The sequence below is a fragment of the Nicotiana attenuata genome, chromosome 3 (assembly GCF_001879085.1).
Source record: "Nicotiana attenuata strain UT chromosome 3, NIATTr2, whole genome shotgun sequence".
In the NCBI taxonomy this organism is placed as follows: Eukaryota; Viridiplantae; Streptophyta; class Magnoliopsida; order Solanales; family Solanaceae; genus Nicotiana; species Nicotiana attenuata.
Genome location: NC_031991.1, coordinates 39,279,001 through 39,300,498, shown reverse-complemented (window position 1 = coordinate 39,300,498; position 21,498 = coordinate 39,279,001). Strand labels below are relative to the sequence as shown.

At 34.8% G+C, this 21,498-nt stretch overlaps 3 protein-coding genes across 3 annotated transcripts; 2 read left to right on the top strand and 1 right to left on the bottom strand.

Moving 5' to 3' along the window:
• Window positions 1,229–6,521, top strand: LOC109223559 (two-component response regulator-like APRR9). Its single transcript, XM_019387921.1, has 8 exons — window positions 1,229–1,706; window positions 2,772–2,933; window positions 3,021–3,151; window positions 3,242–3,397; window positions 3,572–3,740; window positions 3,859–4,183; window positions 4,661–5,411; window positions 5,762–6,521. The coding sequence occupies exons 1-8, from the start codon at window positions 1,460–1,462 to the stop codon at window positions 5,861–5,863; spliced, it is 2,043 nt and encodes a 680-aa protein (XP_019243466.1). The 5' UTR covers window positions 1,229–1,459; the 3' UTR covers window positions 5,864–6,521.
• On the top strand, window positions 11,215–12,512 carry LOC109223558 (NDR1/HIN1-like protein 12). The gene has a single exon (XM_019387920.1). The coding sequence runs from the start codon at window positions 11,510–11,512 to the stop codon at window positions 12,155–12,157; it is 648 nt and encodes a 215-aa protein (XP_019243465.1). The 5' UTR covers window positions 11,215–11,509; the 3' UTR covers window positions 12,158–12,512.
• LOC109223557 lies at window positions 12,924–18,278 on the bottom strand. Its single transcript, XM_019387919.1, has 2 exons — window positions 17,145–18,278; window positions 12,924–13,094 (listed from the first exon to the last, which is right to left on the bottom strand). The coding sequence occupies exon 1, from the start codon at window positions 17,997–17,999 to the stop codon at window positions 17,160–17,162; it is 840 nt and encodes a 279-aa protein (XP_019243464.1). The 5' UTR covers window positions 18,000–18,278; the 3' UTR covers window positions 12,924–13,094; window positions 17,145–17,159.

Below are 21,498 nucleotides of genomic sequence, written 5' to 3'. Positions count from 1 at the left end.
ATATATATATATATATATATATATATATATATATATATATATATATATATTTGTAATTAACTACTCCCTCCGTTCCAATTTATGTGAACATGTTTGATTGGGCACAGAGTTTAAGAAAAAAATGAATGATTTTTGTAATTTGTGGTCCTAAACAAGTCAAAAAGGGGCCCGGAGTATTTGTGTGGTTATAAAAGCTTTCTCATTAAGGGTAGAATTGTAAGTTTAAGCTAAATTGTTACCAAATTTAGAAATGTGTCATTCTTTTTGGAACCAAAAAGGAAATATGTTCACATAAACTGGAACAGAGGGAGTATAATTTAGAATAATAAGAAATTATGTGAAAATATATATCACGTATCTATTGGGATTGGGTTATGATAAACACCGAAAGTAAGTAAATTTTAACCGTATAATATTATGTGAGTTGCTCTTAAATGCGCCTTCTTACGCGTACAACCATCTAGAATTGGAGTTTTAATATAGATATTGTAGTTTGATCTTATATGAGTTGGGTTTGAAATCTAACCAAAGATATTTTTGTTCTTTTTTTCCCCCTTTCTGCTTCCCCTTATTCATTACTCATAAGTATTTTTCTCCTCAAAATTTAAAAAAAAAACCGGGGGGGGGGGGGGAGGATGGGAAGAAAAAGTACCACAAACATCTGCTGCCACGTACACCACAAGGACATTTTCGTAATTAATTGGTGAATTAACATCTATCAATAAGAACCTTTTCTTAAATTATGCGATTTCCCAACTAATTGCATCGCCATTCGCCAATAGCCAGTAATCAGTAGACTTTTTTATATAATATTCCCAAACACTCTTTCTTCTCCACTCGTTACAATGAAGAAACAAAAGTATATTCGAAACCACAAATGAAAAGATCAATAAGTGGACAATCCACGTGTCGAGTTCATATCCATCAGACCCTAATTTCTCCACCCAAAAATGAAAATATCTTCTTTATTGGGACCCACTGAAAAAATATCTCAAAGAAAATCTATTTCTTTAAGCAATAGTATAGAGTAAAATAAGGGCCACCAACCAAATTCAACAATTTCATCCAAAGAGAAAAAAAGCAAAGCCAATGGCCAATGGGTCCTTACTTTTTGATCTCTGAGGCAAGTTGCAACGTGGCCAATTCGGGCCATACACATGACTCTTCTAGATATTTTATGACCCACTATTATAATTTCAATCAATTTGGACCGTTAGATATCAGGCGGTTAAACATATGTACTTTAATTCACCACCTTTGGATCAAACTCTCCCACTAATTTTTCAGATATTTTTTAAAGATTGTTTAAGTGGTAAAGAGTTGAGAAATGTGACATGACTTTTTTCTTTTTTTCGCTTCACCACCAATATTAGTGCTTCTTTACTATTTGTTTTTTTGTTTTTCCCCACCTTCAAGAAGTACGAGGATTTTGTAATAACAAAAGTTAGAATCGAAGAAAATGGGTGAAGTAGTTATAAGCAGCGAAAATGATGTGGAAGTTATAGGGACAGATGATATGGAACTGCAGACAGAAATAGAGGCGGGCGAAAAGAATAAGGAAATAGGGGCGGCTGCTGCGGCATCTTCTTCAATTGTGAGATGGGAAAGATTTTTGCCTAAAATGGTTTTTAGAGTTTTGTTAGTAGAAGCAGATGATTCTACAAGACAGATTATTACTGCCCTTCTTAGGAAATGCAGTTACAAAGGTTAGTGTTTACCTTACATCTTTCTGAATTTGCAATATTTTCTTTGAATTCTCTTTTGTTAGGCTGTCGGTTGAGTTTGTTAGTTAGTTATAGCTAATAGTGACTCCTTGCTAACAGAGAATTGAGGAAAAAAGATTGAAACTTTAAAGTGGATTTGAGTAATCTAAGCTCATAAACGTGTTTATTCGAATAAACGTCGAATTGGATGACAATTTTCTTGCTAAATTGCAATGAAGATCTGTTTTTGTGAATTCAATTGGTGTTTTTTTCCCCATATTCCTGGGGAATTGGGATTGAGAGGCTTTGCTTGTAATTTCCCCCCATTTTTGACAAAGTTAGGCAGAGTATTATAGAATTATGTTGAATCTGGAAATTCGTGAAGATTCCCTAAATCCAGATTGATTTTAAGAATCATAAGTTGTGATCTTTCCTTTTGAGGGTTGAGACAACTTCAAATTGATCATCTATTTAGGATCTTTGGGTTTGAACTCGGTTAGGATTTTCTTTTATGTAGAACCTCCTATTTTTGGTAAAAGACAAATTTGGATTCCTGGATAGAGTGGATATAGAGGATTCCTCGAGCTGATCCGAACAAATTCGCGATTGAGGGGTAGTTGATTGTTTGCATAACCCGGAAATTACATCTTTTATCTGTTGATAACAACCAGTAGAAGAGTAGTACAGTCTTCTTATTGAACGTGATAAGTACTGCGAAACAATTGATACCTTAACTATTGGTAGATGAATGAGTCTTTTTAGCCACAAGAATGAAATGGAGGAGTATCAAATGTACTTGAGCTAATAGTAGTGTGTGGCAGATTTTTCAGTTTAAGGTTCTTGTTACATTTTAGTATATGTTGCTGAACTTTTTGCGAACAAGTTTATGTCTATATATTGCTGAACTTTTCGCGAACAAGTTTATGTCTATATATTGCTGAACTTTTTGCGAACAAGTTTTTGTCTGTATTCTTGTCTTCCCTTATGGAAAACAATAAAAAGAATAAAGGAAGAAAGAAAGAGCGTCTCTGATCAGCAATTTATGCGTTAAACTTTATGTTTGTGCAGTCGCTGCAGTTGCTGATGGTCTAAAGGCGTGGGAGTTGTTGAAAGGTAGACCTCATAACATAGACCTCATCCTGACAGAAGTTGACCTGCCATCAGTCTCTGGATACGCTCTTCTTTCCTTGATCATGGAGCACGAGATTTGCAAGAACATCCCTGTAATAAGTATGTTGCTCCCTCCATTCAGCGTTTGCTATATGTTGTAGAAAAGCTGGTCAAATTTACTCATAGTCAAACTCTTTTTATCTGCAGTGATGTCCTCTAACGACTCAGTTAGTACGGTTTATAGATGCATGCTTAGAGGTGCAGCAGACTTTCTTGTCAAGCCAGTTAGGAAGAATGAATTAAAGAACTTGTGGCAACACGTCTGGAGGAGAAGAGCTGTAAGCATAACCCAAACTTGCTCTTTTGCTATCTGAATTATAGTGCCAATTATCGACATATTAATTTGATTTACAATGTTGTCCTTTCAGGCAAGTGTAAGTTCCCAGGGGCCTCTTGATGAAAGTGTTGCACAACAAAAAGTTGAGGCCACAGCTGAAAACAATGCTTCCAGCAATCATTCGAGTGGTTATAAGGCGTGCGTTCAGAGAAACCGGGAATGCATTGAGAAAGGAAGTGATGCTCAGGTAATATGCATTACCCATCATGGTATTTCGTTTGTCAAGAATCACAAATATAACTTATCATCAATTTTTTTCTGTGGAAATGTTTTTAGTTTCTAATAGATGAAAATCCTTTTGAGATGTTTGCTGCATAATTTGTACTGGGTGAGATTTTTAACTGTGTTTCCTTTTATGCAGAGCTCCTGCACAAAGCCAGAGTTGGAGAATGAAAGAGAGAACACAGAAGATTTACAGGAGTCTATTCAACCAAATAGGACTGCATCTCTTCCAAATGGTGCAGATTTGAGGAAAGAACTATTTCTTGAAGCAAATAATAGATTGATAATGTCCGTAAATGATGCTGGAGGTAAAATTCTTCTAACCATCTCATGATTATGAAAGCAAGTTCATTCTGTTGAATTAGTTAGGAGTAGGTTTACGTGTTCTAAACTTTTAACGTTTTGCCATCATACAAATTGGTGCAGCTCCTTTAGAAGATGCGAATACAATGACCAGGGGAGAAGATACAAGTTCTGATGATAATTGGGGTCATGTTCGTACAATTGATCAAACTTCTGATGAGAATCCTGGTCCTCTAACTAAACAAGCCATTGACTTGATCGGAGCGTTTGATAATTACCTCAAGTGCAATTTCAAAAGTTCTGGTTCCAACGTTAGGACAAATAAGGCTGATTCTTCTTCTCCCCAACTGGATCTTTCACTGACAAGACCCCATCAAAGTGGATCTGTAAATCAGTTTACAAATGAGAAGCAGAGATTGAACCATTCTGATGCTTCAGCCTTCACGCGGTAAGTCTTAATTTCATAATCTCTTCTTTTATATGCTTTGATGCAGAATTATTCTTAGAATAAAGTAATACTAATAAAATAAAAGATAAAGTATAGCTTATTGCCTGAAAAGGAAGAGGCTCAATTGTTTTACTTTGAATTGTTAAAAGCCTCATTATAAGCTCACGAAGCTTTGAGAGATTAAACAACTTGAAGGACAATAAGTTATTTTTCGTTTGTTTACCTGTAAGATGTGATGATCTATTAAGATAATACAACTGCAAATATGAACTCTGGGATAACTTGGTTGTAAGACCTTGAGTTACTTAAGGCATCTCATCCTTTGAGTTTGAGCCGCTAAAGTTGTGAAACTCTATTCTCTAAGGTTATTGAGTGAAAGCATCATTCTGAATTCTTAAAAATGTGCTTTGTATTCTGATGTAATTTCTCCAATCCAATGAAGATTCTCGACTAACGATTAGGAAAATGCTCCTGCAGGTATGTGAACAGGGCAATGCAATCTGGACAGTCAACGTCGTCTAGGACTTATAATCAACAGGACTATGAAACTGATTCTGATAAGCAGTTTCCTGGTCATGCCATTGATTACAACTCAGATGCCCGTGCAGCAATGACTAGACCTCACAGTTTTGCCCCTCCTAGCTGCGGAGAACCAGGACCAGCTGACATTGGACATCCTTCTCCGCAGCAGAGAGTGACGCCTCTCCCTATACCAGTGAGAGGTATCAGGTTTGAGGGACCAAGCAGTGCCTACAGTTCCATGATAGCTCCAATACTTCGCATGCCATCAGGCATTTCGCCACTGCAATGTCCAGGTTCGGCTACCCCTCAGGAATCTTCCTATCAAGCGAATCCTTTCCTTACATTAAATTGTGAAGGTAGGAGCTCTCAGCAATTGCACTCACAGAGTGTTCAAAACAACAGTGGTTCCACAACCTACAATGAGGGCAAGAGAGAGCACTGGTCTGAACCCAAAATTGATTGTCGATATTTACCCTCTGCAACCGATCAAAGTACAAATAGCAGTTGCTGCAATGGTGGTTTAAACCAGGTTCATATGAGCTTTGGAAGCAGTGGAAACATCTCACTTCCAATAGTCAAAACACCGGCGGAGTGTTGGAAAGAAGAAATCTCTTACACTCCTGATGGGAACTCCAATCGATCTCAAAGAGAAGCAGCTCTTACAAAATTTCGTCAGAAGCGGAAAGACAGATGCTTTGAAAAGAAGGTATGTCAGGTCCAACGGCTTTTTAACAAAAGTTGTGTTGTATTGATGTATTATAATCTTCATCTTCAAATGAACTGGTTACAGAATCATTTAGTAAATTATCTCAACTAAACAACAGAATCCTGATAAATTGGCAACAAATGGAAAAGGAAGCAGATATCAACAAGATTTATTGGCAAACAGTTAATCCTGATAAATAGAACAAATTTTTTGTTAGCAGTTAAAGACCACTGGCCATTTGATGAATGATCACAGAGCCACTTTACTTTCATGTGTGAAGGATGCAAAATTTGATGGCACATGGTTCTCTCGTTGCTTATCGATCATTTTCCCTTTGTGATTGGTCGCAGGTAAGATATGAAAGCAGGAAAAAACTTGCAGAGCAGCGTCCCAGAGTGAAAGGGCAGTTTGTTCGTCAAGTTCCTAATGAGCCTCAAATGGGTAACTCATAGGATGTTTGGAAATATAGGAACACGACTTCATCCAGCTAGAGGAGGAAACAGAACAAATATAAGTGTTGTCAAACGACTTAAAAGTCCGGACTTCCACAATTCAAGGAACAAACAAGAGGATGACCAAGTTTATTGATGCTATGGTCACTCGCTTATGCATCCCACACTGATAGTCTGATTTCTTGCTAATAGGAATTACAACCTGATGAGGAATTCTCTACATTTTTGTGAAGCGGACACCCCTGCCTTCTGTTTGTGATGATATATAGGATAGTACATCTCAATTAACATATAGGTTAGTAACGTCACAGTATCGATTCTTATATTCATGACTAGGATCAATTTTCCATTTTTATTATAGTTGGTTAGCTGATAAGATCCTTTTCCCACTGCTAATATTGGAGTCCCTTAGTGTACTTCTCGATCATCTGATGTAGCATACCACGACTAGCTCTAAACCTATGTACAGAAAATGAGCAGAGATTTTCTGGCGTGTGACCAGCTATGGATTGTTACGTTGTTTATTTGCAGAAATTCATTCTTGCAACATTAGTACATATATTGAAATAACACTATATGAGCATTTATCTCAAAGGATTGGTTTCATTCTCATGACCAATGCGACACGTACAGTCATCCAACGAGATTCATTTTTGAAGAATGTTTTGCCAGTCTTCTACTAACTCAGGCTCTGGAGTCTCTTTCCATTTCCGTTTTTGGCATATCTTATGGTAGCAGTGTTTGTAATGACAATTATCAATGTGCATATATAGTGCCTATTGCACATGTATAAATGGTAATCGGTGGCCTATGCTTTTGTGTGTGTATTCGTCTCTTTTGGAATTGCTTGAATACTTTGAGAAGAGAATGGAGTTATGACTTCTTCAGGTTAATTGCATCATCTCAGAGCACTTTGGCAAATCTTAATAGGGGCCGAAAAATTTCACGTAAATTCTGTTTTTTACCTCTATATATTATCCCCTTGATACAACCAAAAAACATAACTTTGTGGTCAAGGGGGTTCAAAACCTTTGTAAGGTCATTGGTCCCACTAGCTACAATCTTTTGTAACTTTTTTTTCTTTTTTGAACCCCCTTAGCGGAAATCATGCCTCCGCCACGGGGTTACTCAGAGCTTGAGTGACATTACGTTATTGTGACATGGGCCATGGATGTTGCTCCCTGATAACCAAATTACAAAAGCTCGACGACAACTAGATTCGCGGTTGTATATCCTGCCATTTGCTTGCGGCCTAGGACCTTCTACTTTATTGGCTGCAAAAAGTTGATATGAATGTTGTCTATTAGTGTTGATGTTTAATATAAATACTTTATGTTTCTTTAATTTATCATTTTTCTTTTACTTGAAAGGGGGAAATTACAGGAGGGAAAAAAATTGCGTGAAATTTTGCACAACAGAAATGAGAGGAGGACAAAGAAAAGAAAAAGAAGAAAGGACTAGAGATAGACACTGAATCCTGCGCTATTTATCATGATGAAGAAGCTACTCAAAAAGTAAAAGATCTTTTTATAAAATTAGGGCAATATCATACAAAGTGGTCCATCGCCTGTCTTAGTCAAAGTAAAATCAGAAAGCTCCATTCACAAAGAGAAAGTTCGTAGGAGAATCACTTGTTCACAATAATGATGGGGGCACCCAGACTCAACTTTCTCCTCATTGATTGTTTGAAAGGCCATTGTAACTGAACTCAAAAAAGGTTCAAAAAGCAATCAATTAGTTATCCGCTGTAGTAATATTTTTATCGTGTATATCCTACCCCTTTACCCCTCTCCTAATCAATGATGGCGTGCATAAAAGTCTTTTAACTATAAATAACATTGTTTTGCTTCATCGATATCTATTTGCAGCTTCTCTGTATTTAGTTTAGTTTTCTTTCTATTAGAATTTCCTCGGGATGTTCATTTCGAAATATAATATTGTTAGTATGTAATATATATATATGTTGTGCGCGCGCGCGGTACTATTTGCAGTGGTAAATTCTTTTACTTTGGATTTAATATAATTTTGAATAATTGTTATTGTTAGTGGAGTATTATCTATTTCTAGTATTAGTTTTTATTTTTAAAAATCAAAAAGAAATTTCATGGGTGTGTCCGATATCTTGGAGCTCAACATCCTGACATGTGTAGGTAATAACTACTGGTAAGTTACATAATCGAAACTCTATTAGTATCTTCTAATTCACACTTAAATAAGAAAAGGGAAAAAGGGGGAATTGGAGGCTGAGGCGAATAGCCGGATACAGGATTTGAACTTAATGGATTCAATTTTTAAGGTTATTAGCATTGTTTCTTATATACTGCTATTTGTTACTCCATATAATTTAATAAATTTTTACGTAAAATTTATGGTTCACATCGAAAGTATTGAGTTCAGATTAATCTAATAGCTGCATCCACACGGTTTGTTGGTTGGGGGTTGGGGGAATAAGTGGGAAGTTCCTTAAGGCAGAAGTAACATCGACCTATAATATGCAACCCAATTGAGTTTGCTCCACCTGCCCCATGGACCTCCAAAAAGTCCATATCTTAGATTCTCCATGTCTTACTCCTTTTCAACTATTTACCACTGAGCTCAAGCCTCAATGAATAACATTAAGCAATGACTATAGACTTTGGATCTTTTGTCTTCTCACACATATTTTCCTATACTAATTTACATTTCATAACTTGGAAAAGCATTTCTACAATTTAATTATAAGCAATAAACCAGCTACTGAACTGAATTTTCGGTATATACTATGACAGGCATCCTCGTACGATGTTTTATATTTTCTTATATAGTATAAGCTAAACTTTTTTATACTAGACGGAAAGAATGGGAGAGATAATTTTATTGATGGTCATTGAACTTTTGTGTGCGCTATCCAAAAGTCACCTTTTTTTTGTTACGTAAAAATCATTTAACTTTGTCTTCATTACTCAAAGTCACTTTTCTTTCTTTTGTTACACAAATATCATTTTACTTTGTTAGTCATCACAAATGTCACATTTGCAAGATTTTATAATATTTTTACATGACTATGCCCTTGATATTATATAAATCTTCATATTTTTGTAATATCTTCTATATTATATACTATATAATAGATTTTTACCTAGGTATTTTATTTATAACAAAAATAACTTAATATTATTTTATTTTTTATTTTTATAATATATTCATACATTTAATTTTTTCTTAACGTTAATTTTCAAGATATATTGGTAGCGTTATTAAATTTGTCAGTAACTTTACTATGAACAAATCTCAAGTCAACGTTCTTAACCACTCCTAATGAAATATTTTTAATAAGAAATATAAAATCAAAGCTCACAGATTTATCAATCAAGCCATATTCGTTAATCCAATAAATAAAATACCAACATTTAGTAAACTCACACATCAGATTAACAGTTTCAAATAAATAATATCAACAGATAAAGCTTAAAATTTAATATTAAAGCTCAAAAAACTATCATTTGTTAAACAAATCTATTTTTGTTATTTCAAATAAATATTTTTTTGTCGTTTTCATATTTGAAAATATGTTCATGCTCGAATACGAGTAAACAAATTCAGTATCATGGGAAAATTAAACGTACTAATATATTATAAAAACTTAATTTAAAATTATTTTAATTATAAGTAAAATTCCTTGGTAAAAATATATTATATAATATATAATATAGATAGTATTACATAAATTGGAGGATTATAATGTCAAGGGCATAATAGACTTTTCAGGTGAAAGTTTTATAAAATCTTGTCAAAGTGATTATCGTGATAACTAGAGCATAGTAAAATGATTTTTGTGTAACAAAATAAAGAAAAGAATTTACTTTGACACGATAATCACTTTGATAAGATTTTATAGAACACAGGTAAAATTTAAAAATAAAATTAGTTAAGGAAAAATTAAATGTACGGATATATTATAAAAATAATAAATAAAATACCTAGGTAAAAATATATCATATAGTATATAATATAGAAGGTATTACATAAATATGAAAATTTATATAATATCAAGGGCATAATAGACTTTCAAGTAAAAATATTATAAAATCTGACAAATGTGACTTTTGTGATACTAGAGCAAAGTAAAATGATTTTTGTGTAACAAAAGAAAGAAAAATGGCTTTTGGGTAATGAACACAAAGTTAAATGACTTTTGGGTAACAAACACAAAAGTTCAATGACTATCAATAAAATTAACTCGAAAGAATGGCTATTCGATGTAATTGAGGCATCGCTTGATTAGCTTCTGGAAATTCGATAAGCATACTCTCTTTTTTATGCTTGAGAATTTTTCTTTAATAGTCATGTAGAGTTTTAGACAAAGTGATGTTATATATATACTGTACCTTAAGATACACGTATATCAACTACAGATGCCATAATTAATTAACTCTGATAGTAATATATATAATTCCTTTCTGTATACTCTCTGTATATATATTACGAACGTTCTCTAGTCCAAGTACTTCATAAAGAAAACTTCGATTGAAACTAGGAAAATAAAGGTTTTTATTTCTTTCTGCTTTTAATTTTTGATAATGGGAGGTCAGAAGTGAGGGACCCTGATAATTTATCATTTTAACTGCAATCATTACGCACTTTAAAAAAGCTTAACTTTTCTTTCAATAATGCTAAAAGGTTTAATCAAGATTCTATCTTAGAGAGATATCCCAGTATCCTTCAGCCATCCTAAGCTACTCCATCAATTGACATGATAATTAAAGCTTCAAAGATATACTTGGTAAAGCATACACGATACCAAAGTGCATTGCATGCATATTCATGATACAGGATAAAAATAATTTCCCTCCTACCCTATCCTAGAGAAAAGAGGTCTTTTTTGAAAAAATTACTTTCTTTTAAAGTCTTGTAGTAGTTGACAACTTTCGAGAAAATAAACTTTTGGGGAGTTTCTTCAAGAACACGCTATGCATATTTGAAGTGATCCCATAAGTGGGGTCCGGGAAGAAGAGAGTGTACGCAAACCTTATCTTACTTTGTGTGAGATAGGGAGGTTGTTTCCAATAGACCTCACAGCTCAAGAAAAATATTTTCAAAATAGATTTGAAAATACAAGAGTAAAGATGTTGTGACGAGAATACTCGAAAAAAATATACTGTTTCCAATGACCAATCACAGTAACAATAACCAATAGCTACACAAATTAATAAATAATTAAAGGATTCAAGTTATATGCACGGACAATATAATAAAAAAATTCCACAATCACTGTAATTTTAAAAAAAAAATTATCAATCAATATTCTTAAATAAAATCATTTGTAATTACCTTTTTAAGTAATTTAATTGTATAAATATTTTTTACGCCGCCAGCTTACATGAATTACATTCAATATTAAATCACAGTATTAGCAGAAATGAAAGGAGAGCACATTCCAGAAGTTAGTAGGATTTTTCAGCTACTTTCCACTAATATCATTGCACTTAATAATTAGTCAATACCCCATGCGGAGCAGTCAGTCAAAAGTAGTGAAGGACAAAATAATTGTTGCTATTTCTACTTGTAACAGCATTCCTTATATTTAACCTCCTTGCTTCCTTTCCTTGGCCTTGTGAACTTACCCCATACACTTCTTTCTTTGGCTCTCTCTTTCTAATATTCTTGATGTCTCCAATTGATGTAAGATCTCCAAAACATTGTGACGAGAAAGATTATAACTTCAGCTTAGAAAAAGTAGTCCCAATTAAGAAGTTATTCTTTGGCTTCTCTACCATTTTCCTCTCTATTCTATCATTTATCTTTCTTCTATATCTCACTCTCCACCCAACGAAGCCAAACTTCACTCTCAGAGAAGCTGATATTTATCAACTAAACCTCTCAGGTCCACGCCAACTTCTCAACTCCTCCATTCAACTCACACTTGTATCCAAGAATCCAAACAAGAAAGTTGGAATATACTACGATGAATTCCAAGTGTATGCTTCTTATAAGGGCCAACAAATTACTCTTTACACTTCTCTTCCTCCATTTTATCAAGGACATGAAGATAGTAATTTTTTGTCTGCCTCTTTGATTGGGAATGGATTGCCGGTTGATCCTTCTTTTGGTTCTGAAGTGCAACGTGACCAAAGTGCTGGAAAATTGGTAATGAATTTGAAAGCAAGTGGTAGGTTAAGATGGAAGGTTGGAACTTGGGTTTCTGGAAGGTATAGGTTCAATGTTGATTGTGTTGCTATTATGCCTTTTGGACCTTCTTTACCAGCTGGTCCCCTTAGTTTTAGACAAGGAGCTCAATGTTCTACCACTCTTTGATGCTTGAAGCAATAATATATTACTACTCCATACTCGGGTTCGAGCCTGGGATATGGAGTGCTTTTTAGTAGGGAGCGCTAAAACCTCCATATATAGTTAGTAAACGAATTAGTCGAGCCAAATGGGTCCGAATAAAGGCCGGAAGCTTGATGAAAAATATATATTTACTCAATTAGCGAGGAACATATAAAGCTAAGCCCTTGTTCAATATCCTTTTCTTTTTTTTGGGTATGGTTGTAAATCTTGATTAGTATTGGAAAGTTATTGTTACTTTGATGTTAATATTTTGTGAATCAGTCTAGTAAAAGTAATGCAAAGATAAGTGGGAAGTTAGAAATGAAAGGGTTTTTTTCCAGCTTTGTTTATCTTATCTTGTAATTTCTCTTTTAATTTGTAGTCCCTCTGATTGTACACGCTTTTACATTTTTTGAGTAGATAGGTGATGGTGGAAAGATAGATAAATGAATTTGTAGTGGCAGAGGCAAGTGGATGACCTAGATTAGATTGATATGTCCAGAGGCGTATCCAGCTTGAGGGATATGAGTTCACGTGAAACTCATACTCCTCACCCTAAATCATTTATAATAATGTTATATTTCTTCAAAATTACTTAAATATATGTATGTGCACGCATGCTCAAACGCTCCTGTGGCTATGGTGTAATTATTATTGGGTGCACATTTACAGTAAAATTGGCGGTTCAAATCCCACTCCGAATGGTCTTGTTTTCGGCATGAAGTATAAATATATTTGAAATTTACTAAAATTAAAAAGAATATAATTTTGAATATATAATTTCAAAGTGTAGTGAGTTATTAGTAAGAGACTAAAGTTAAACCCGTCAAATACAAATTCTAGATGTACCTCTTTATAACAGTGCACCCATCCTCTTGAAATCCTGTATCCGCTCCTGGATATGTCCAATAGATATTTGCCGCTTCAATAATATTTACAGTAGAAAGATATTAGACGAAATCATATCATATGCTGACTGTGTTGGTGATAAGAAACCAGATACCAGAGGCAGAAGGAGAAAAGAGCGAGGGAAATTTATCGTTTCCTTTTGCCAAGGAATCTCCCTAGCTATTCCTGCTTCAAATTCTTGTGCCCAGTGCTGACGAGTTTTGGCTAGATAGAATTGGCTGTGCATACAAGACAACTTGTACAGAAGCACAAGAGAATTTATCCCATCCCTAACTATTGGTAAAAGGATTTAACATGTTGTAGCAGGAAGTCATTTTACAAGTCACTAATTTCAGCAATTTAATTCTTGATAAAATTGAAGGATTAGGGAGTGAATATAGCAAAATGTAAAATGGTTCATTAGACCACAACTTCCTTCTGTCAACCCAATCATGCATGCCCGGACCTCCACAGAATTCAAGAAAATCTATTTGGACGAAAGACCTTAGGCACCTATGTGGTTGAGCGACAAGAAAATAACCCAAACTTTCAAATTAAATCCTCGAGCTGGATATATATCCAACACATAATTGTTTTTCACCTTTGATTATACCTCACCCAAAATCTGATCGTTGTGAATTACTTATTAAAGCCACTTCCTTTGTTTGGTCTGCGGTATCAGTATTGTTATTCTAGTTGTTGGCAGTGAAATTGGATGTCCAACTCAGTTCACAAACTTAACAGCTACAGGGCATGTACCTCTTTTTGTACAATACGATGTAACTGTTCACTTCCCTAGCACTACACGGTTGAATAAAGACCCAGATAAAGTATGCACTTCCTTCCTTCTAACCGCTTCGGTTTCCAATACTAAGTTATTCGTTCCCCCATTAGGTATAATTTACTCCTAGTCCTGTGTCTCGGACATCAAATCGATCTCACAATGCAAATCTGCCCCACAAAAAAACTTCAAACTCATGATAACGGATTCACATTTGTAGAGTAACTCGCTCGCCAATCCAAAAAAAAAAATTCAGTCAATAAACATAAAAATGTAACTATTTCCACGATTTAATTTGAGCTCATAACAACACTATATTCAATATGACCACACAAATAGCATCAGAGAGAAATTCACTATTTTAAAACCGGAGGGGTTCAAAACTCAAATTTTCCAGCTCTTCAACCCAATAAGAGTTATTCCTCACACTTATTTCTGCTTGTTAAAATCCATTTGACTACTCATTTGATCAATTCCCGACATGTCCAATTCAGGGGAAATAATGTTCACAGTTTCTAATCCCAATCATGACCAGTTGCAGATACTATTACAAAAATTTACACAAATGTTAAATATCAAAGATGCCGTAACAAGGTAAGCAACAATGAGAGCGAGGAGTTACAGGTCACATATGCAGAAAAAGAAGCCAGGACAGAAAGATGAGACGAGAACGCCACCTTAACAATCGGGGCTAAGTTTACAGTCCAGAATAACTCATCCTACACTTTACCAAAGTCCTTGGGGGAAAAAGAAGAGATTCACAGATGAAAAGATTGGAAAGATGCCCGAAGATGTTAACCTGAATCAGCCTTACATTTTGGGAACCTAGGGCACGAGAAGCATTTCGAGGGATCCTAAGAAAGTAAACTTTAATCAAATTGTCCAGTATGTGTTTCCATCCTCAGCATGTTATATAACAGAGAATAAAGAAACTTTACCACATGAAGAGAACTTGCTCTACAACACCAATTTACAACAACTAGGAAATTGGGGGCATCTTCAGCTAAGGAAATGCTTATGAGTTGCCAATTGATCACCACATTTTAAGGCCGGGAGAGGCCTTGAAGAACTCTAAATCCTCAAATTGGAGTCAATTAGAGGAGCAACACACTCAAAGGATTTTATCAAGCCTAACTAATACTTAATTTTTTCATACACCATCAGCAACATTATCTACTTTTATGCTAATTAAGCCACAAAACTAGGCAGCCCGGTACATGAAGCATCCAGCGTTCATGCAAGGTCCGGAGAAGGTTTTGCATCCCAAGAATTGAGTGTTTATTTCCATTCTATTTCTCCCTAATTCCAGCCTTTCTCCACTTTTTTAGTGCCAATTTTCCTCTAAGAAGTAGCTAAGGATTGCAACTTCTTTTTTGCTCATGGTTGAAGGCGTACTTGCAACTTCCAAACCAAAGGTGGTGTTCTATTGAGCAAAATAAAAGGTTTATAATGTGAGTGCCTTACGTACACCATCCCAACATATAGGAGTTTGGGGAAGTGCATGTCAGAAGAAAGGAACTTTGAAGTCGAGGGGATGATAAGACTGAATTCACTACCCAGGGAAAAGATGCATGACACTCAAAAACAACAAAAGGGGCAAATCATATTTTGTTTCTCAAGAAATTCAAATAAACTACAGAGTTACAACCTTGAGACAAAGATGTGAACTATTCATACCGTGAAGCTTGGTTTTAATCCTTCTCAAAATTTATCACTAGCACCCCCAATTTATTAGAACTTTAGACGTAAACATGATTCAGTTTTGCTGGAAAATCAATAAACCCAGATAATGAAAGAACATAGACCTCAATTCTTTATTAATCTGACACCTCCTAAACAAGCAAAAACATAAAGAATAGGCACCAAATGAGTGGCTGCAAGTTATTATCATCATGCACTCCCTGTGATTTGAACACACAAAACTATACCAGAAACCAAATGTCGTATAGACTATGCAGAGATGAAATTAGTAGCCGAGTATTATGTTGCAAACAGAACGTTGTATTGGCTAAACAGAATTTTATATAGGGATTACTTTCCCTTATATGGCGAACCAAACAGCCCCTAACAGCTCTTTTCTAGGGCTCACACATTATGACGAGGCCTTATCAACCTCTTGTATACGAGCATGTTCTTTGCCCAGACATTAATAAAATTCATTACTTTTTCAGAAATAAATGATGAATTGATGATGCCCTATCAACATTTTCTCTACATAATCTTTTCCCTTGTAAACCTACCCGAGTACTGACAGATTCAGCATTCTACCGACCAGAAAATCACTCTTTCACCAGTCCGTTCATACGACCTAATGGCCACCATGCAATCATAAGCCGCCTCCTCTCACCCCCCNNAACCCCCCCCTCCCCCCCCCCCAAAAAAAACCAAAAAAAAAAAAAAAAACTAAAAGAACCATCCGCTACTGCAGAATTCAACTCCTGTGGCAGTTACAATGGCAGAGTTAAACAAGAAGCAATATAAAACCTGTAAAGAGAAAATTTCGATGCAGGTCATAGGTCAGGGCTAGACCCCCAAAACTTGTTTGATTCAGGTACTGATTTTTGTTTGACTTCCTGAATCAAGATGAAAGTGTGAATAGATCGACTGCATTTGAAGTCCTTAACATAAAATTGTGACATCTAGTTTAGAATTCCCAGCTACCTGAAGTCATCCCCTCAATTGCAAGACAAAGTATATTCAACATAAAAGGTCATTATATCCTTTGGCTCTACGGCACACCTTAAGCTCATTTTGGACTTACCATGAATTTAGTAATGACTCCAAAATCGGCAACCCAAAAAAGATATACATTCAGGAAACATATATAAAAGAGCATATAGGTGGCAAATCTACCTCCGATCCTAAAGTGATCATGGGTACCTAACCAAAAAAAATTAGACACACAAACCATCTCAAGTAGTCAGAGACAAGCTCACCCAATATAACAAGCACACATCTATTTATCTTGGCTGTGAGCTGTTAACTATCAAGTTACTTCCACTTAGACGCACCATAAAGTACAATGCAATTGGAGTTTCAAATGACATCCTGTTCTTCTCAAGATAATACAAGGAGTTCTTGCCGTTAGAAAGATATACACGCATTAAGTATTAAAACCTCAATACCTGACATGGATATTAACATTAATATAGAAAAGTTAAATCAAGAATTCTTCTATGTAACTGTATCTAAATATCCTATAAAGTATACCAAACTCAATCCACAGTCTTGAGAAGCCATCTTTGTTATTGAACCACGCGGTAATCAAAATTCAAACTTGGAAGGAGAAGAGCTCAAACTCACCTCCCACATAAGTGATCACAATGAATCAGCATCGACCCACTTCCAGTAATGCTTTTTACATGAAACTGCACCATCAACGAGCATCCTCTCACTAGAATCTCCATATTCATCGGACTCTTCAGTGCAAAACTCCTCTTCAGGCAAGCCGTCCACTACTGCATCCACCGTGTGCAACACATAGCAAGCAGGCAATCCAGGATAAGATGCTGAAACCCTTTCTTCCACCTTCTTCGAGTACGAATTCGGCAATATCTTAACAATTGCAGAACCAAGCTCTTCTTTTACTGCACGAAACACCGCATCTTCGACGGTCTCACCAGGCTTCATCTTTTCAGATAACGGCCGGCCCCGTTGCCTAACGACGCCGTTAGACAATTCTTGGTGTGATTCAACAAGGACTTTATTGTCTTTTCCAACAACCCGAACAACCATAACCTCCACGGTTCGAACCGGAGGGGTCGAATCAGCCAGCAAAGTCTCCCCTTCAGATAACTCAAGCCAGAGGTTATTAACGTTCTTGGTACCCGGTTTAACACCCCAAGAGGAAAAAGAATCGGAAGGCAAACGCGGCCTTAGCCAATCGGAGAGGGACTGTGGGTTAGGGAAGGGGTGGGTGGTAGGGTTACGAAGGTTGGTGGAAGAAGGGTTGGACATAGTGGGATTTCTGACGAATCGACGGGGGTTTAAAGGGAAAGAAATAAGTGGGGTGAATTTGCGGATAATAGAAGTAGTGGGGTTAGAAGAAGAGAAGAAAATGAAGAGAGAAAAGGCAGTGAAGATGAAGTCAGGGAAAGAGGTGGGTTTTTTGTGGAGGTGATGCTGATGCGGTTGTTGTGGTGGTGGCTGAGAAGACATGTCAAGTAGTTGTAGAGAATAGTGTGGAGACAGTTCGGAGGAATTGATGAAGTTCCATGATTGATAGGAATGAAAAAGGAAGAAGGGGTTAATCGTTTGGGGAAATTAGAGGCTGAGATCCATTGTTCTTTTGGGATCAAAAACTCCACATTCCTTTTCCCAATTGGCTTCAAACTTTCCTTTGACTTGTTTTCTAGACAAAATTTAAGGTGGAGTAGTACAATAAATCCAAAAAATAAGTTTGTAAACTTTCCTTTTACTTTTCTCGCAATTTCTTTTTTGGTCGTCTGAAAAATCTCTTCTTTTAAAAAATGTTTTTGACCTCTGAAAAAAGTTCAAAACTCCACTTAAAAGATTGCAAAGAGTAAAGGTGACAAGTAACTCTGCAAACTTACATGTAAGAAATCAACTAGTGTTTTCATATCTTTATTAAGATTTGAACTCTCAACTCCAAGATTTGCAATCATTTCATTGAACATTAGGTGACATACTTGGGTGCTACATTTTGCTAGCGTTTGGCCATAGATCTCAAATTTATTTTGGGTGAAGTTTGATTTGAAGATGAAAATGTGTTTGGACATACGTTTTCAAAACATATTTCCCAACTTTATTTTGGAAAAACATGTATATAATTCCCAAGATTTTGGATTTTGGCCCAAAATCAGCAATTAGGGTGATTTTGAGATTTGGGGTTTGGGATTTTGCCAAAATGTATGCAAATTTTATGGCCAAACATGAGTTTTGAAAATAAATCCCAAATTTATTTTGGTAAAATTCATGGCCAAACGGGTCCAAATCTCAACAATATAAAGAAAGACACTACTCGGCAATAACTTCTTTTACATTGAGAAGAACTTTAGAAGATTTCTGATTTTTCTTCATTGCATGTAGATGAAATGGTTCAGTCAGTATACATAGATCTTCAAGAACAAGACATCCTTTCTTTCCGTTTGACATAGTAACAACTGAACCATACTCATCTCATTTTGGGATAGCTCTTATCTGCAGGGGCGGAGCCACAATGTTGATTGCAGTTTTGGCCGAACCCAATAGTTTTTGTTCAACAAAACTATTTATCATCATCTACCCATCTGTTTTTCTACCCATAAACTAATTACATTTCCTACCCATATTAGTTTTTGTGGAGAATTTTTACTTTATTCTCCAATTCTTTTTTATTTCTATGCTTCTTTTTTTTCTTTTTGGGAAAATACCAGCTATGTCCATTTATAAGTAGCTTATTACAAAAATTGGCCAATTCCTAAAACATTACCAATATTAGCCAATTACCTATTTGCAGCCAAAAAAGGTCAAATTTTTGCTTTCTTTTGAGTGAGTGGTATTATAATAGATTGGATATATTTTAAGGAGCTTGAACCTCAGTTTTAGGATGATTTGGTGGAGTTTTGAGGTGGTTTGAATTGAAATTTGAAATAGATGATGAACATGAAAAAATAATATGTGTATCGCACTATGTATCACTTATGTATCAAACATGTATCATATTTGTATCAAATGTGTATCACATGTATATCCATGTATACCTGCGTGTGAGATACAAGCGTGATACATGTTTGATACATGTGTCGCAGAAGAATTTTTGGAACTCGATTTTAACTACGAATTTTGATACTAAATCAGTCCAAATCACCTCCTATCTTCCTCAAATTTTGTATATTGACTCATCTATATGTTTTCAATGAGTCTCAACCATACCCATTGAAAAAAGTCATTTTTTGCTTAGATTTTTGGAATCTTGTATATATATTTTTGTATTTCATCACCTTATTTGCTACCTCATCACCAAAATTTTCTTTCCATCTTGCATCTAATATAGCTAATGACGCTTAAAAATATGGAAGGAGATCTTTGTGTGTGATTCTTGGAGAGAAAGAACCTTATTTATTTGTGTTTTTAATTTTTATATGTGTTTGGCTAGTTTTGGTAAGTCTATGATTAATGGCTAGAAGTTGGTAAGTTGGGATTTTTTTGAGACATTTCTGTAAGATTCCCTTTCTTTTTTTCTTTTTTTTTTCTTTTCTCCTTTTCTTTTTTCTCGGTTTCTTCTTATTTTTTTCTTTTTTCCTTTTCTAATTTCATTTAACTTCTTTTCTTTATATTCTTTTTCTCTTCATAATCTAATTTCATTTACTGTTTTTACTATTTTTTATTATTCTTTTTTTTATACTATTACTAAAAAAAATCAAATTGTGTACCAATTAAATGTAACTAATACAACCAACAAATATTAACTAACATATGATACCTGTATAGTATATAGCTATACCAACAGGGTATACACTTGTACGCAAAGAGTTAAAAAAAATTTAATTCAATTAAACTGAAATAATATCAGTTGTCAATAAAAATTTTGAAAAATTCTAAAAGGATCTAATTGTAAGAGTATACCGTTACATTATATATCATACTATAATATATTTTTTTTTTTGCATTTTCGATTTGCCCCTCACGCTGGGTAAAAGCTTAAAGCAAATTAAAAGGGAAAAGGCAAGTGAATTTACGTGTAATAAGTATGCTATTATAGTATATTGTATACTATTACAGCATACTGTTACAGTATATTGCATATTATTACAGCATACTATAACAATATATTGTATGCTATAATAGTATACTGTTGCAGTATAACTATATACTCCTATAGTATATTGTATATTGTAGTGGTATACTGTTAGGTAACTGTGTTCTTCTTCGATTATTACAATATACCGTTGCAGTATATTGTAAACTATAATAGTATACTGTTGAAGTATAGCTATATACTCCTACAACATATTGTATACTGTAGCGGTATTCTGTAGTTGTGTTCTTCTTCGATTTTCAACTGAAAATTTCGATCTCAATCACCTCAAATCAGCTCCAAATGCTATCAAATTTCAGTATGAACTTCCAGAAGGTACTATAAGCAATATTTAACAATACCCATTTTGAATCAAACAAGAAATCTTCAAAATAAAAATTTTAAATTCAAGGGCCAAGGCAAGAGCAAGAGCTAGGGAAAGAACAATCGAGAAAAAGTGGAGCAGAATTGAAACTAGACATTTTCGTTAGTGGAGCAGAATTGATCCACATAATCTTCGTTAGCTTGAGCGTTGGTAATAAGAAGGTCAAAATCCTTACCCCTGCAAAACGCTTGGATTCAAATATTTTTAATTTCAAATTGCCAACAGAAATAAATTGATCAAGAGTTGGAATTGAATCATAATCTTTAGCACTTTATACTTGAAATATACAGCCATGATTGAATTCTTTTTCCTAAAAATAAAAGAAATCAAGAACAATAATAACAAAGAGGCCCTCTTGTCAAGAATACGATACCCTGTTGTTAAGAGTACCGGGTAAATAGTTTGGGCTTCATGGGTAGCAGTAGTAAATAGTTTGGGCCTGAGTATTAAAGGGTAAATAGTTTGGAATTAATGGGTATAAAGTGAGATTTTCTCAATTATATAAAGTATTAGTATACGAAGCACTGGAAACA

Excerpts from the sequence above, each read along its gene's own strand:
- LOC109223557 (XM_019387919.1), bottom strand. The coding sequence starts at position 17,999 with ATGTCTTCTCAGCCACCACCACAACAACCGCATCAGCATCACCTCCAC.
- LOC109223558 (XM_019387920.1), top strand. The coding sequence starts at position 11,510 with ATGTCTCCAATTGATGTAAGATCTCCAAAACATTGTGACGAGAAAGAT.
- LOC109223559 (XM_019387921.1), top strand. The coding sequence starts at position 1,460 with ATGGGTGAAGTAGTTATAAGCAGCGAAAATGATGTGGAAGTTATAGGG. Across the intron at positions 3,152-3,241 it reads ACGTCTGGAGGAGAAGAGCT|GCAAGTGTAAGTTCCCAGGG; the intron begins GTAAGCATAACC and ends TTGTCCTTTCAG. Across the intron at positions 3,398-3,571 it reads AGAAAGGAAGTGATGCTCAG|AGCTCCTGCACAAAGCCAGA; the intron begins GTAATATGCATT and ends CCTTTTATGCAG.